The sequence below is a fragment of the Panulirus ornatus genome, chromosome 1, assembly GCF_036320965.1.
Source record: "Panulirus ornatus isolate Po-2019 chromosome 1, ASM3632096v1, whole genome shotgun sequence".
Classification (NCBI taxonomy): domain Eukaryota; kingdom Metazoa; phylum Arthropoda; class Malacostraca; order Decapoda; family Palinuridae; genus Panulirus; species Panulirus ornatus.
The window spans coordinates 24,164,076-24,182,117 of NC_092224.1; the positions used below are offsets into that span (position 1 = coordinate 24,164,076).

At 40.9% G+C, this 18,042-nt stretch overlaps 1 protein-coding gene across 2 annotated transcripts in view; it reads left to right on the plus strand.

The window, feature by feature from the left end:
• The window catches only part of IFT46 (intraflagellar transport 46), an 87,909-nt gene extending 70,712 nt beyond the window's left edge, over window positions 1-17,197 (plus strand). For both annotated transcript variants that reach the window (XM_071690654.1, XM_071690571.1), the window contains one exon: window positions 16,686-17,197. In XM_071690654.1, coding sequence (XP_071546755.1) covers window positions 16,686-16,846 — 161 coding nt within the window. In that variant the 3' untranslated portion in view covers window positions 16,847-17,197. The remainder of the gene's footprint in view (window positions 1-16,685) is intronic.
• Window positions 17,198-18,042: the final 845 nt, after the last annotated feature.

Here is an 18,042-nt window from a genome sequence, read left to right on the forward strand (position 1 = left end):
TCCTCACATCACCACTTGTTATCACCTCCCCATTAGCCCCTTCACTGATGTTCTCATTTGTTCCCTTGTCTTATGCACTTTATTTACTCCCTTCCAAAACATCTTTTTATTCTCCCTAAATTTAATGATACTCTCTCACCCCAACTCTCATTTGCCCTCTTTTTCACCTCTTGCCCTTTCTCTTGACCTCCTGCCTCTTTCTTTTATACATCTCCCAGTCATTTCCATTATTTCCCTGCAAAAATTGTCAAATTGCCTCACTCTTCTCTTTCACTAATAATCTTACCTCTTCATCCCACCACTCGCTACCCTTTCTAATCTGCCAACCTCTCACGCTTCTCATACCACAAGCATCTTTTGCGCAAACCATCACTACTTCCCTAAATACATCCCATTCCTCTTCTACTCCCCTTACGTCCTTTGTTCTCACCTTTTTCCATTCTGTCCTCAGTTTCTCCTGGTACTTCCTCACACAAGTCTCCTTCCGAAGATCACTTACTCTCACCTTTTCTCTTCACCCCAACATTCTCTCTTCTTTTCTGAAAACCTCTACAAATCTTCACCTTCGCCTCCACAAGATAATGATCAGACATCCCTCCAGTTGCACCTCTCAGAACATAAGCATCCAAAAGTCTCTCTTTCGCGCGCCTATCAATTAACACGTAATCCAATAACGTTCTATGGCCATCTCTCCTACTTACATATGTATACCTATGTATATCTCTCTTTTTAAACCAGGTATTCCCAATCACCAGTCCTTTTTCAGCACATAAATCTACAAGCTATTCACCATTTCCATTTACAACACTGAACACCTCATGTACACCAATTATTCCCTCAACTGCCACATTACTCACCTTTGCATTCAAATCACCCATCACCATAACCCGGTCTCGTGCATCAAAACTACTAACACACTCACTCAGCTGCTCCCAGAACACTTGCCTCTCATGATCTTTCTTCTCATGCCCAGGTGCACATGCACCAATAATCACCCATCTCTCTCCATCCACTTTCAGTTTTACCCATATCAATCTAGAGTTTACTTTCTTACACTCTATCACATACTCCCACCACTCCTGTTTCAGGAGTAGTGCTACTCCTTCCCTGGCTCTTGTCCTCTCACTAACCCCTGACTTTACTCCCAAGACATTCCCAAACTATTCTTCCCCTTTACCCTTGAGCTTCGTTTCACTCAGAGCCAAAACATCCAGGTTCCTTTCCTCAAACATACTACCTGTCTCTCCTTTTTTCTCATCTTGGTTACATCCTCACATTTAGACACCCCAATCTGAGCCTTCGAGGAGGATGAGCACTCCCCACGTGACTCCTTCTTCTGTTTCCCCATTTAGAAAGTCAAAATACAGGGAGATGAGGGTTTCTAGCCCTGCGCTCCCGTCCCCTTTAGTTGCCTTCTAGGACATGTGAGGAATGTGTGGGAAGTATTCTTTCTCCCCTATCCCTATATATATATATATATATATATACATTTTTTTTTTCAAACTATTTGCCATTTCCCGCATTAGCGAGGTAGCGTTAAGAACAGAGGACTGGGCCTTTGGGGGAATATCCTCACCTAGCCCCCTTCTCTGTTCCTTCTTTTGGAAAAATTAAAAAATAAACGAGAGGGGAGGATTTCCAGCCCCCCGCTCCCTCCCCTTTTAGTCGCCTTCTACGACACGCAGGGTATACGTGGGAAGTATTCTTTCTCCCCTATCCCCAGGGATAATATTTATACATATATATTTTTTTTTTTTTTTTTTTCATACTATTCGCCATTTCCCGCGACAGCGAGGTAGCGTTAAGAACAGAGGACTGGGCCTTTGAGGAAATATCCTCACCTGGCCCTCTTCTCTGTTCCTTCTTTTGGGGGGGGGGGGGGGAAACGAGAGGGGAGGATTTCCAGCCCCCCGCTCCCTTCCCTTTAGTCGCCTTCTACGACACGCAGGGAATACGTGGGAAGTATTCTTTATATATATTGTTTTGCTTACCGGATGAAGACCAAAATAATCAGTTATACACCAAGAGCATTTAGTAAAATTATGGTAAGTGAAACCCACATTCCCATTGACTACCAGTATGATTGGAGCTATGTTTAAGCATAGAGAAAAAAAAATTTGGTCCCAAGACATGATGAAAGCAATTTTTACTCTGTCATGGTTTTCATGAGCAAGTATGTGTGTCTTTATCCTCTTTAGGTTTTGATGTGGTTATTTGCATATGAATTATTGTATTACATTAGTGCTGGCTTATTGCATTTTACTGGCTCTTATATGTCATTCGCATTGCTGTTAGCTAGACTTCTCATCACATGGCTGGCACACTTGTTCACCTTTGTCTCATTTTACTTAGAATACTGGCACTTAATGGATGCAGCCAGTGTCTTTGCATAGTTACTTTTACTGTTTTTAGAACTGTTATCTCTATATTGTTGCAAAACTGTATGCATACAAGTAATTACAGCATGAGAACAATGGCTGATAACCCTGAAGCATCAGCATCAGGTGCATAGACATTCAGAAAGTTTAAACATTCATTTGTTGATGTCTGGACGTTGTTAATGTTTGTCCTAAGAAGCAGTGAATGGAGGACAAAAATTATAATGCTATCTGTTATACTCAGTGTCCCCAAAATGTCCTGGGAGCATTGAGGAATATGTAGAAAGAGAGGCCAATATCAGGGAGGGCAAAAATAGGTACATTCGTCCATTGACATTGTATGGATGTGAGGATTGGATTATTGTTGAGGATGTGCAGACGAAGGTGGATATGTTGGAAATGAAGTGTTAAAAGGATAGTATGTGGTGTGAGGTGGGTTGTTTGAATAAGTAATAAAATGGTGAGAGGTGTGTGGGGATAAGAAGTGTGGTTGAGAAAACTGAGATGTTCTGGACATGGTGAGATTAAGTGACGTGGGGTTGACAAAGAGGTTGTGTGTGTCAGAAGTGGAGGAGGACAAAGAGAAGAAGACCTGATTGGAGATGGAAGGATGGAAAAAGTTTTGAGTGTGTGAAATCTGACTGTGCAGGAGTGTAAAAGGCATGCACAGGCTAAAGGGAATTGGAATAATGTGATATACAGGGGGTGACAGCCAGAGGAAACCATGGAAGGTCCGTGGGGCCTGATTGTAGATAGGGGGCTGTGGTTTCAGTTCATTACACATAACAGCTAGAGAATGGATGTGAGCAAATGAGGTCATGGGAAATGACAAACAAATATGGAAGAAAATTAGATCTGCTACACTAATTATAGGACAATATATATATATTTTTTTTTTTTTTTTTTATTGCTTTGTCGCTGTCTCCCGCGTTTGCGAGGTAGCGCAAGGAAACAGACGAAAGAAATGGCTCAACCCACCCCCATACACATGCCTTGATTCAATCCACTGACAGCACGTCAACCCCAGTATACCACATCGTTCCAATTCACTCTATTCCTTGCATGCCTTTCACCCTCCTGCATGTTCAGGCCCATCACTCAAAATCTTTTTCACTCCATCTTTCCACCTCCAATTTGGTCTCCCACTTCTCCTTGTTCCCTCCATCTCTGGCACATATATCCTCTTGGTCAATCTTTCCTCTCGCATTCTTTCCATGTGACCAAACCATTTCAAAACACCCTCCTCTGCTCTCTCAACCACAATCTTTTTATTACCACACATCTCTCTTACCCTATCATTACTTACTCAATCAAACCACCTCACACCACATATTGTCCTCAGACATCTCATTTCCAGCACATCCACCCTCCTGTGCACAACTCTATCCATAGCCCATGCCTCGCAACCATATAACATTGTTGGAACCACTATTCCTTCAAACATACCCATTTTTGCTTTCCGAGATAATGTTCTCGACTTCCAAACATTCTTCAATGCTCCCAGAATTTTGCCCCCTCCCCCACCCTATGATTCACTTCCACTTCCATGGTTCCATCCGCTGCCAAATCCACTCCCAGATATCTAAAACACTTCACTTCCTCCAGCTTTTCTCCATTCAGACTTACCTCCCAATTAACTTGACCCTCAACCCTACTGTACCTAATAACCTTACTCTTATTCACATTTACTCTCAGCTTTCTTCTTTCATGCACTTTACCAAACTCAGTCACCAGCTTCTGCAGTTTCTCACACGAATCGGCCACCAGGGCTGTATCATCAGCGAACAACAACTGACTCACTTCCCAAGCTCTCTCATCCACAACAGACTGCATACTTGCCCCTCTTTCCAAAACTCTTGCATTCACCTCCCTAACAACCCCATCCATAAACAAATTAAACAACCATGGAGACATCACACACCCCTGCCGCAAACCTACATTCACTGAGAACCAATCACTTTCCTTTCTTCCTACACGTACACATGCCTTATATCCTCGATAAAATATTTTCACTCCTTCTAACAACTTGCCTCCCTCACCATATATTCTTAATGCCTTCCACAGAGCATCTCTATCAACTTTATCATATGCCTTCTCCAGATCCATAAATGCTACATACAAATCCATTTGCTTTTCTAAGTATTTCTCACATACATTCTTCAAAGCAAACACCTGATCCACACATCTTCTACCACTTCTGAAACCACACTGCTCTTCCCCAATATGATGCTCTGTACATGCCTTCACCCTCTCAATCAGTACCCTCCCATATAATTTCCCAGGAATACTTAACAAACTTATACCTCTGTAATTTGAGTACTCACTTCTATCCCCTTTGCCTTTGTACTGTGGCACAATGCAAGCATTCCACCAATTCCCAGGCACCTCACCATGAGTCATGCATACATTAAATAACCTCGCCAACTAGTCAACAGTACAGTCACCCCCTTTTTTGATAAATTCCACCGCAATACCATCCAAACCCGCTGCCTTGCCGGCTTTCATCTTCTGCAAAGCTTTTACTACCTCTTCTCTGTTTACCAAATCATTCCCCCTAACCCTCTCACTTTGCACACCACCTCGACCAAAACACCCTATGTCTGCCACTCTATCATCAAACATTCAACAAACCTTCAAAATGCTCACTCTATCTCCTCACATCACCACTTGTTATCACCTCCCCATTAGCCCCTTCACTGATGTTCTCATTTGTTCCCTTGTCTTATGCACTTTATTTACTCCCTTCCAAAACATCTTTTTATTCTCCCTAAATTTAATGATACTCTCTCACCCCAACTCTCATTTGCCCTCTTTTTCACCTCTTGCCCTTTCTCTTGACCTCCTGCCTCTTTCTTTTATACATCTCCCAGTCATTTCCATTATTTCCCTGCAAAAATTGTCAAATTGCCTCACTCTTCTCTTTCACTAATAATCTTACCTCTTCATCCCACCACTCGCTACCCTTTCTAATCTGCCAACCTCTCACGCTTCTCATACCACAAGCATCTTTTGCGCAAACCATCACTACTTCCCTAAATACATCCCATTCCTCTTCTACTCCCCTTACGTCCTTTGTTCTCACCTTTTTCCATTCTGTCCTCAGTTTCTCCTGGTACTTCCTCACACAAGTCTCCTTCCGAAGATCACTTACTCTCACCTTTTCTCTTCACCCCAACATTCTCTCTTCTTTTCTGAAAACCTCTACAAATCTTCACCTTCGCCTCCACAAGATAATGATCAGACATCCCTCCAGTTGCACCTCTCAGAACATAAGCATCCAAAAGTCTCTCTTTCGCGCGCCTATCAATTAACACGTAATCCAATAACGTTCTATGGCCATCTCTCCTACTTACATATGTATACCTATGTATATCTCTCTTTTTAAACCAGGTATTCCCAATCACCAGTCCTTTTTCAGCACATAAATCTACAAGCTATTCACCATTTCCATTTACAACACTGAACACCTCATGTACACCAATTATTCCCTCAACTGCCACATTACTCACCTTTGCATTCAAATCACCCATCACCATAACCCGGTCTCGTGCATCAAAACTACTAACACACTCACTCAGCTGCTCCCAGAACACTTGCCTCTCATGATCTTTCTTCTCATGCCCAGGTGCACATGCACCAATAATCACCCATCTCTCTCCATCCACTTTCAGTTTTACCCATATCAATCTAGAGTTTACTTTCTTACACTCTATCACATACTCCCACCACTCCTGTTTCAGGAGTAGTGCTACTCCTTCCCTGGCTCTTGTCCTCTCACTAACCCCTGACTTTACTCCCAAGACATTCCCAAACTATTCTTCCCCTTTACCCTTGAGCTTCGTTTCACTCAGAGCCAAAACATCCAGGTTCCTTTCCTCAAACATACTACCTGTCTCTCCTTTTTTCTCATCTTGGTTACATCCTCACATTTAGACACCCCAATCTGAGCCTTCGAGGAGGATGAGCACTCCCCACGTGACTCCTTCTTCTGTTTCCCCATTTAGAAAGTCAAAATACAGGGAGATGAGGGTTTCTAGCCCTGCGCTCCCGTCCCCTTTAGTTGCCTTCTAGGACATGTGAGGAATGTGTGGGAAGTATTCTTTCTCCCCTATCCCTATATATATATATATATATATATACATTTTTTTTTTTCAAACTATTTGCCATTTCCCGCATTAGCGAGGTAGCGTTAAGAACAGAGGACTGGGCCTTTGGGGGAATATCCTCACCTAGCCCCCTTCTCTGTTCCTTCTTTTGGAAAAATTAAAAAATAAACGAGAGGGGAGGATTTCCAGCCCCCCGCTCCCTCCCCTTTTAGTCGCCTTCTACGACACGCAGGGTATACGTGGGAAGTATTCTTTCTCCCCTATCCCCAGGGATAATATTTATACATATATATTTTTTTTTTTTTTTTTTTCATACTATTCGCCATTTCCCGCGACAGCGAGGTAGCGTTAAGAACAGAGGACTGGGCCTTTGAGGAAATATCCTCACCTGGCCCTCTTCTCTGTTCCTTCTTTTGGGGGGGGGGGGGGAAACGAGAGGGGAGGATTTCCAGCCCCCCGCTCCCTTCCCTTTTAGTCGCCTTCTACGACACGCAGGGAATACGTGGGAAGTATTCTTTATATATATTGTTTTGCTTACCGGATGAAGACCAAAATAATCAGTTATACACCAAGAGCATTTAGTAAAATTATGGTAAGTGAAACCCACATTCCCATTGACTACCAGTATGATTGGAGCTATGTTTAAGCATAGAGAAAAAAAAATTTGGTCCCAAGACATGATGAAAGCAATTTTTACTCTGTCATGGTTTTCATGAGCAAGTATGTGTGTCTTTATCCTCTTTAGGTTTTGATGTGGTTATTTGCATATGAATTATTGTATTACATTAGTGCTGGCTTATTGCATTTTACTGGCTCTTATATGTCATTCGCATTGCTGTTAGCTAGACTTCTCATCACATAGCTGGCACACTTGTTCACCTTTGTCTCATTTTACTTAGAATACTGGCACTTAATGGATGCAGCCAGTGTCTTTGCATAGTTACTTTTACTGTTTTTAGAACTGTTATCTCTATATTGTTGCAAAACTGTATGCATACAAGTAATTACAGCATGAGAACAATGGCTGATAACCCTGAAGCATCAGCATCAGGTGCATAGACATTCAGAAAGTTTAAACATTCATTTGTTGATGTCTGGACGTTGTTAATGTTTGTCCTAAGAAGCAGTGAATGGAGGACAAAAATTATAATGCTATCTGTTATACTCAGTGTCCCCAAAATGTCCTGGGAGCATTGAGGAATATGTAGAAAGAGAGGCCAATATCAGGGAGGGCAAAAATAGGTACATTCGTTCCATTGACATTGTATGGATGTGAGGATTGGATTATTGTTGAGGATGTGCAGACGAAGGTGGATATGTTGGAAATGAAGTGTTAAAAGGATAGTATGTGGTGTGAGGTGGGTTGTTTGAATAAGTAATAAAATGGTGAGAGGTGTGTGGGGATAAGAAGTGTGGTTGAGAAAACTGAGATGTTCTGGACATGGTGAGATTAAGTGACGTGGGGTTGACAAAGAGGTTGTGTGTGTCAGAAGTGGAGGAGGACAAAGAGAAGAAGACCTGATTGGAGATGGAAGGATGGAAAAAGTTTTGAGTGTGTGAAATCTGACTGTGCAGGAGTGTAAAAGGCATGCACAGGCTAAAGGGAATTGGAATAATGTGATATACAGGGGGTGACAGCCAGAGGAAACCATGGAAGGTCCGTGGGGCCTGATTGTAGATAGGGGGCTGTGGTTTCAGTTCATTACACATAACAGCTAGAGAATGGATGTGAGCAAATGAGGTCATGGGAAATGACAAACAAATATGGAAGAAAATTAGATCTGCTACACTAATTATAGGACAATATATATATTTTTTTTTTTTTTTTTTTATTGCTTTGTCGCTGTCTCCCGCGTTTGCGAGGTAGCGCAAGGAAACAGACGAAAGAAATGGCTCAACCCACCCCCATACACATGCCTTGATTCAATCCACTGACAGCACGTCAACCCCGGTATACCACATCGCTCCAATTCACTCTATTCTTTGCCCTCCTTTCACCCTCCTGCATGTTCAGACCCCGATCACTCAAAATCTTTTTCACTCCATCTTTCCACCTCCAATTTGGTCTCCCTCTTCTCCTCGTTCCCTCCACCTCCGACACACATATCCTCTTGGTCAATCTTTCCTCACTCATTCTCTCCATGTGACCAAACCATTTCAAAACACCCTCTTCTGCTCTCTCAACCACGCTCTTTTTATTTCCACACATCTCTCTTACCCTTACGTTACTTACTCGATCAAACCACCTCACACCACACATTGTCCTCAAACATCTCATTTCCAGCACATCCATCCTCCTGCGCACAACTCTATCCATAGTCCACGCCTCGCAACCATACAACATTGTTGGAACCACTATTCCTTCAAACATACCCATTTTTGCTTTCCGAGATAATGTTCTCGACTTCCACACATTCTTCAAGGCTCCCAGAATTTTCGCCCCCCTCCCCCACCCTATGATCCACTTCCGCTTCCATGGTTCCATCCGCTGCCAGATCCACTCCCAGATATCTAAAACACTTCACTTCCTCCAGTTTTTCTCCATTCAAACTCACCTCCCAATTGAATTGACCCTCAACCCTACTGTACCTAATAACCTTGCTCTTATTCACATTTACTCTTAACTTTCTTCTTTCACACACTTTACCAAACTCAGTCACCAGCTTCTGCAGTTTCTCACATGAATCAGCCACCAGTGCTGTATCATCAGCGAACAACAACTGACTCACTTCCCAAGCTCTCTCATCCCCAACAGACTTCATACTTGCCCCTCTTTCCAAAACTCTTGCATTCACCTCCCTAACAACCCCATCCATAAACAAATTAAACAACCATGGAGACATCACACACCCCTGCCGCAAACCTACATTCACTGAGAACCAATCACTTTCCTCTCTTCCTACACGTACACATGCCTTACATCCTCGATAAAAACTTTTCACTGCTTCTAACAACTTGCCTCCCACACCATATATTCTTAATACCTTCCACAGAGCGTCTCTATCAACTCTATCATATGCCTTCTCCAGATCCATAAATGCTACATACAAATCCATTTGCTTTTCTAAGTATTTCTCACATACATTCTTCAAAGCAAACACCTGATCCACACATCCTCTACCACTTCTGAAACCACACTGCTCTTCCCCAATCTGATGCTCTGTACATGCCTTCACCCTCTCAATCAATACCCTCCCATATAATTTGCCAGGAATACTCAACAAACTTATACCTCTGTAATTTGAGCACTCACTCTTATCCCCTTTGCCTTTGTACAATGGCACTATGCACGCATTCAGCCAATCCTCAGGCACCTCACCATGAGTCATACACACATTAAATAACCTTACCAACCAGTCAACAATACAGTCACCCCCTTTTTTAATAAATTCCACTGCAATACCATCCAAACCTGCTGCCTTGCCGGCTTTCATCTTCCACAAAGCTTTTACTACCTCTTCTCTGTTTACCAACTCATTTTCCCTAACCCTCGCACTTTGCACACCACCTCGACCAAAACACCCTATATCTGCCACTCTATCATCAAACACATTCAACAAACCTTCAAAATACTCACTCCATCTCCTTCTCACATCACCACTACTTGTTATCACCTCCCCATTTGCGCCCTTCACTGAAGTTCCCATTTGCTCCCTTGTCTTACGCTTTTTATTTACCTCCTTCCAGAACATCTTTTTATTCTCCCTAAAATTTAATGATACTCTCTCACCCCAACTCTCATTTGCCCTTTTTTTCACCTCTTGCACCTTTCTTTTGACCTCCTGTCTCTTTCTTTTATACGTCTCCCACTCAATTTCATTTTTTCCCTGCAAAAATTGTCCAAATGCCTCTCTCTTCTCTTTCACTAATACTCTTACTTCTTCATCCCACCACTCACTACCCTTTCTAATCAACCCACCTCCCACTCTTCTCATGCCATAACTAAAGTTATTTTGATGTTTTACTAAGGATGTTGGATGACCTTGATATGGTATTTTTTCAATGAGGATATGTTTGTTATTAGCACTGAGCCTCTGAATGAGACCATGAGACCCTGAATGCAAGTGGATGGAGCTGTTTCCATATTATTTATCTTCAAGAAATTTATGCTAATTCTAATAAAATTTATGGCCACTGTATCTGAATAGTTATATTTGTTTAAAATGATACAGAAATTGAAAATGTTTAAATTTTTTTCCTCAAAATGTTATTACATATAAAATTAGTTGTTTTTCTTTCTATGTATCAATATCTCTGATGCCTGTTCCCTACTAGAACTTCCTCAAGGGGGTGGCCATGGCAATAGAGGCTCCATAACTAGTGAACACCTGTACTCCTTAAGATCTTATCCTGTAGTGCTTCACCCTTAACAGGCCACTGGCAGAGGGCAACTCTAGTGCAATGTTTGCTGAGGCTCCTACCTAATGTTCCTACTGAAAATTTTTTCCTAATGTTCTTGCCTAAATGTTCTTTCTACTACTACTATCAATTGCTCCTAACATTTTGCCAAAAGCAGGGCTTTCTAGTGTTAGAAAGAAAGAGCTGTGCGAGTCAAGTGTTGTCAAATGTTAAGCATGAAAAAGAGAGATTGAATGTTTGTGGACAGAATACCAATAGTCCATGTGAGGGTGAGACAGAAAAAAAGACAGCTACCCGGGTTTGAGGAGTGCAGCTTGACAACCACTGAAGTGCTCGCTTATTACGTAGCTGTCACTAACCCTCCCGATGTGCAGGCGAGTATTACTGGTAATAAACCTCCCTGGTCGTTGGTTGCTTACCAACTACTACTCACCTGTTTTTCATAGATATACTTTAAACTAATTCTAGAATTTTATAAATGAAAAAGTGGGTCTTTTTATTCTAGAATTTACTTTAGTTGAAAAAGATGGAAACAGTCTGACACTAGTGTGAAATATAGTACGAGACTTCCAGATTCTGAGTAGAAGAGTCACCTGATGTGAGACACCGAGAGTTTTAGAAATACAGAAAACCTTTTTTAGACATATATTTATTAAAAACTTTTTTTTTTTATAAAGTATTAGAAAAAAATATGAGCCACAGAATTTACTAATACCACTATCATCATTGTTTTTATTTTCATCCACTCCCAGAAACACTAGTGCCTCTCTTACTCCAATTACACATTACTACTGCTGCCAGGCACAGCAAGAGATTGATAGTTGTAAATCAATGAAGTCACTTATTTTTTGCAATTGGAAGATCATACACCAGATAAGGAGGAAAGGAGAAAATGCATATCAAAAGATTGCTGGAGGCTGTGAGACATCCAGCAGCAACTTTCATGATAAAGGAAAGAAGAAGAATAAGAGTTTATAACCTAGACGTTATGGGGTGACCAGCTATGGTTGATTTAGAGTCATCATGCCAGGAAATATGTAGAAAAGCTAAGAATAGACTTAAGGAAGAGAGGGAGAAAAACAAATACAGGTTATTTCATATTATCCAAAATGCCTGGGGCCAGAAGTGTTTTGGATTTTGAATTTTTTTGGATTTTAGAATATTTGCATATACATGATATGTGCAAACAGGATGGTATGGAAACATACCTCAATGTTTCAACCATTCATCAGTCTTCCTTAGGAGATACTGATTCCAGCATTCGGAGGGACCATATTCCCCAGCTAGTGTTGGTCACCTGGTTGGATGCCTTGGCATGTCACTCTCTGATTGTATCTCTTGTCCTGCTGTCTTCACTCGTTCACAGCAATCTCCGCTTTCTGACGTGACCAGCAGATGAACACAGACCTTGTGTTAATGTTGTTCCTAATTCCTTCCAAGGCAAATACAGGCAAGTGACAGCTGTTTAGCGATAATGTGAAAGATTACCTAGAGGAAGGGATTGAGAACAATGTTAACACAAGGTTTGGGGCCATCTGCTGGTCGTGTCAGGCAGCAGAGATTGTTGTGAATGGGTGGAGGCAGCTGGACAAGTGATCCAATCAGTGAGTGACACACCAAGGTATCTGACCAGATGACCATCACTTGCCAGGGAATGAGGTCCTGCCATATGCTGGAATCAGCATCTCCTGAGGAAGACAGTTGAATGGTAGAAACATTGAGGTATGTTTCAGCTCTAACCCATTTGTTTCCACACTATCCTGTTTTCCACACTTGTCATGATGGATAATAGATAATGAGATATCTTGGGGATGAGACCCAAGTCTAAACACAAAATCCATTTATGTTTCATATACAACTTGTACACATAGCCTGAAGGTAATGTATACAATATTTTTAATAATTTTGCACATGAGACAAAGTCTGTGTGACATTGAACCATCAGAAAGCTAAGGTGTCACAAGCTTAGCTGCCCATGTAGACAATCTGTGGTTGTCTGGCATCACCTTCATTCCTAACTCTGAATTTATATGCTACTGATAAGGAATCATTTTCTTACACTTATTCACACAGAGCAGAGAATAAGCAAAATACAGTGAGTAATGCACGTAGGTCTGGCGGTGACGATGATTTGTAACAAACTGACACCAATGGAGCATCAGAACCCAGCATGTGCAAGTGAGGTCAGGTGTGGAATTTTCCACTTGTAATGTCATGTAACAGCTCAAAAAGTTTTGGATTAAGATTGCTCAACCTGTAGTACAATCATAAGACAAACATCTGGAGGTACCACACATGGTAAGAGGAAAGAGCAACCCAACTGGCAATGTCGAGCTGAAAGTACTATATTCAAATGTTGATGGGTTAATAGTGGTAAAAGATAGAATTCAAGGATTGTATAATAGAAAGTGCACCTAATTAATGTATATATTGGGATGGGAACTAAGCTTACCAAAGAGATAACTATCACTTCATCTGCTCAGAGGGGGTGCATTTGAGCAAGAAAGGAAAGAGAAGATACAGGAGGGGGATGATTAGTCCTCTAAATGAAAGAGAGCCAAAAATTTCAAGAAATAGTGGAGGATAGCCCATTCAGACAATACCTAATGGTCATGACAACTGTAGGGAAGAGCGTAATGGTGTTATTAGTATATAATCCTCAAAAAAATTGCAACAGCTGAACAAAGACACAATGATAACAATGAGGGAACAATCAGGATGATACATGAAGCAGCAAAACATTCACCTCTTAAAGATGGTAAAGTTCTTATAATGAGTGATTTTCATTATAAAGAGATAGACTAGGGGAATTTAGATTCTCATGTTGATGAGCAGCCATGGAAACAAGTTTTCAATGTAAACAGGAAAATTTCCTGTATCAGCATGTCAAGGAGCATACTAGGATGAGAGGGACTATATAGACACACCATCGTTGCTAGACCACGTCTTCACTCATAGTAGTATGGATTTTGTTAACATTATATAAAATACACCTGTTCGAAGAAGTGATCATGTAATGCTTGTCTGAATATGTGGTAAAAAAGGTTATTACAAGAGCAGAGGTGAGACAGGAAGTAAAGAGGAGATAGAATCATGGAAACTGCATAAACCTCAATCATTTCTATGGTAATTTAGATTTGGAAATGGGATTCAGTAACCATGAACCATGGCATCATGTTGAAAGTTTCTGTGAAATGTACAGTGGGGGAATAGAGGCATAGGTAACTCAAGCCTCAAATACAGAGGGAATGATAAGAAATTGGAGTGAATGGTTTTATAAAATATATCATAAAGCACAGGCTCTTCAAGATGGCACTTTAGCCATCTAGCATTTGCAAGGTATAAGAGAGCACAGAATAAATAGAGCAGGATAAGAAAAGAGGAGCAAAGAAGCTTTGAAAAGAATATTGTGGACAGGGCAGCTGGAAATCCAAAACTAATCCATAAATTCATCAGGAGCCAATTGTCTGTTAAGGAGCAGCTAATCATGCTAAGGGATTCTGAGAGAAATATTGTTGAGGATGATGGAAGGATATGTGAGGAACTGACAGCTGTTTCATAAGTGTTTTAATGACTGAAGACACTAAGATACTAGGAAAGGTATTAACAATACTTAAAGGCCTTGACCCATACAAGGCTCACGGTCCTAATGAAATTTCACCGTGTGTGTTAAGATGTGTGCAGATACGCTTGATCGACCTCTTGAATTACTGTTCAAGATGTCACTGGAGCATGGCATATTGCCAAGGGAATGGGAAAGGGCAAACATCAAACCTAAATATACGAAAAGGGACTGGAAAGGAGCACTGATCTCACTAACGAGTGTGGTGTGTAAGGTTCCCGAAAAGGTTATTAGAAAGCAAGTGGGTGACTTTCTGTAGATGAGAGAATGTCAAAGTGAGAGACAACATAGTTTTAGGGAGAGGAGATTGTATGTAACAAACCCCTTAGAGCTTTATGAGAGTGGGCTCAGTCCTGGACAAAAGGGAAGGCTGGGTATACTGTCTGTATCTGGAGTGCTAGAAGGCATTACTCTTGATCTTTGTTAATGACTTGCCTGAAGGCATGGAATCCTACCTGAATTTGTTTGCAGATAATGCAGGTGTCGAATTGAAAAGTGAGAATGATTGCATTAGCCTACAAGGGGATGTAAACAGACTCCAAAGTTGGTCTGAAATGTAGTTGATAAAATTCATCCCTAGCAAATGTGGAAAGCAATGATGAAGGGACAGAGTGAAGAATGGCCTCAGTACGATTATTACCTAGCAGGAAATATGATTCAAGAGTGTGTGTGTGTGAGAGGGACTTGTAAGAAGATATTCTTAATTTGTTGCCAGATTCCCACATTAGGAGAACACCTGAGGAAACAAACTGCCTGTGGGCAAATATCAGAGTAGCTGTCAAGTATATGGATAAAGAAATATTTGGCAAGGTGTTTATATACTATATAAGGCTAAAACTAGAATATGCTTCTAAGGTTTGGTCACTACACCTAAAGAAGCTCAAAGAACTCTGAAAGAATATTCAGAGGAGGGCAACAAAGATGGCACCAGATTTAAGAAAGCTAAGCTACAGGAAGAGGCTTGAGGCTTTAAATTTACCTATCTTGAAAGAGAGAAGACTGAGGGACCTGATCACATATAAATTTTTAAAAAAATAACAAAGTGGACAGTAGGGATAGAGCAATCAAAGGACATAACATAAAATTAAGAAACTAGTATTTAAGGATGCACAGAAATACTTTTATAGTATATGCGTGGTGGATAGAATGGAACAGATTGACTGAGGACATGGTTCATGCAGACAGCGTACATAAATTCAGGAGGTTGTATGACAGTAGGGAGTGTAAAACTTCCTTCCTTCCCATACTGTAGAATTAGGTAATTACTGGCACCTCTCTCTCATCCCTTTGTACATCACTACCACTGCCAGCTAGCTACACTGTCACCTTTCTCCCTCCTCCCTACCCACAATGCACAGTTCTCTGTAACACAGTCACCTTTTCTCCTCTCCACTCACACTGCTATCTGTGCCCACACAGAATACTACCACTTCCAGTTCCAATGTTGCCATCTTCTTTCCATATATTGCTAATACTACCAGCTAATACAACCACCCTCCCACCTCCCCACACATTGCTATTGCCTCCAGCCACTCTGACACCCCCCTCCCCACACTTAGTTACCACTCCCAGCTATACTAACACTTTCCCTTTTACCCACACAATGCTGTTGTTCCCAGCTACACTGGCACCTCCCTCCTTCCCCATTCACACTTTTACCACACCCATCCACACTGTTGCCTCCCTCTCTCTTCCCCATATGATTGCAGCTGCTCCCAGTTACATTCATGCCTCCCTCCCTTTCTACACATATTGCTGACACTGCTAGCAACACTAAATCCTTTCCTCTTTGTATGCATTGCTACCACTCCCAACCACTGTGGTACCTCTCTCCCTCATCCTCACAGTCACTGCAGCCACTCCCAGCCATGCTGGTGCCTGCTTGCTGCCTCCCCACATACAGTGCTCCCACTGTAACCCACACTGGCACCTACCTTTCCCTCTCCACACACATCGCTACCACTTCTAGCCACACTGGCACTTTCCTTTCTCCTTCCCGCATACATTGCTACTGCTCCCAGTCTTTTTGGTACCTCTCTTCCTACCTACACACATTGCTGCCAATGAATATTTTAAATCTTACACTCTTATTATTAATTCTGGACACTATTGGTGAATAAGTAAATGATACCAGTAAAAGAAAGTCCTGTGATACAGTATTTATCCTTTTCATAATTTTAGGGTTCATATTCTCTAATAATGATTTTTTTTCCCTTCCAGCTGCCTTGGACATTCCTGTTTACAAGAGCAGGATTCAATCACTGCATGTTCTCTTTACACTCTATTCTGTTTTTAAAAATTCAGCACATTTCAGACAGTTGGCTGAAGACAATTATATAGAAAATGATGACTCAACTGCTGATCGTCTAGTCATCCCATAAAATGGAAAAATGTCTTTCTGACTCATTAAGATTTAAATATTCTGTAGCAGCAATACAAGTGTATTATTTTTCAGTCTTTGATATAAATTTGTATGTTAAGAAGTACTGAGAAACTTAGTTTTGATAGACTGATATGTGATGTAAAACAAATACAATTCTTCCTGATTAATAATTGTACCATTCACTGTTGGTAACACTGTATTAATTGTACTATTCACTATTACTGACACTTTGCTAGCTGTACCATTCACTGTAGCAGACATTGTAAGAATGTTAAGAATCCATAGTTTGTATTTTTGACACATTCCTAAGCTATAGTAGGATAATGAGCCAAATGAAGGTAAATGATTATTTGATGTGTATTGATTCATTTATATTCCTTTCTAACATCTTCAACTCACTTCCCATTTACATGGAATGGATTAGGTGCATGCATTCTCTATGTTTACAGATACACATCCTCAACCATGTCTAGTGTGTTAAGGTGAATTATGAACTTCCTCTCGAGTGTCAGTACTTTTTTCTTTTCCAATTAACACATGAAGTTGTTTTGATGTAAGAAAAACTAAAATCTCCACATTCAAACTCTCACCTTCACATTCACAACATTTCTGTTATGATTGCAAATCCTGTCCATGGCATCCTCATATGAAATATGTTCCTAGTCATATCTTTCATCTGCATTGGCTCGCATCTTTTGTAGTCAATCTTTTCTTACAGCAGCAGTACTCAGTATGTCTTCCTGACTAACCTTATAATCAGTTGTTCATTCACAACTGCTTTATCTTGAAAGACTTTTCCAAGTGCCTTTCTAATGGTTTTCTAATACTGGATACCCTTTCTGTATCTCTCACAACTTTCTCCTCTTGATTCCAACCATACTCTTTAACGGAAGTTATCAATTTCTAGAGTAGTTTTTACTTTCTACGTATATTAACCTAGAAACTTGAGGGGAAATGAAAGGGATCCAGGAAGTGTACCTACCTACAAATACCTATGATAGATTTTGCCAGAAAAGATAAGCACATAGTGCACTCTACACATCTTGCTTGATGAACAATACTATTTCTTTGTGCCACCTTGCTCATTCTCTAACTGTCAGTCCTAAATACCAGGACTGATCTCAACCAATTATCAAGTTTATGTAATTCCAAATATTTTTCTAATCTTTTGGTCTGTTCTCAAGCATCATTTTA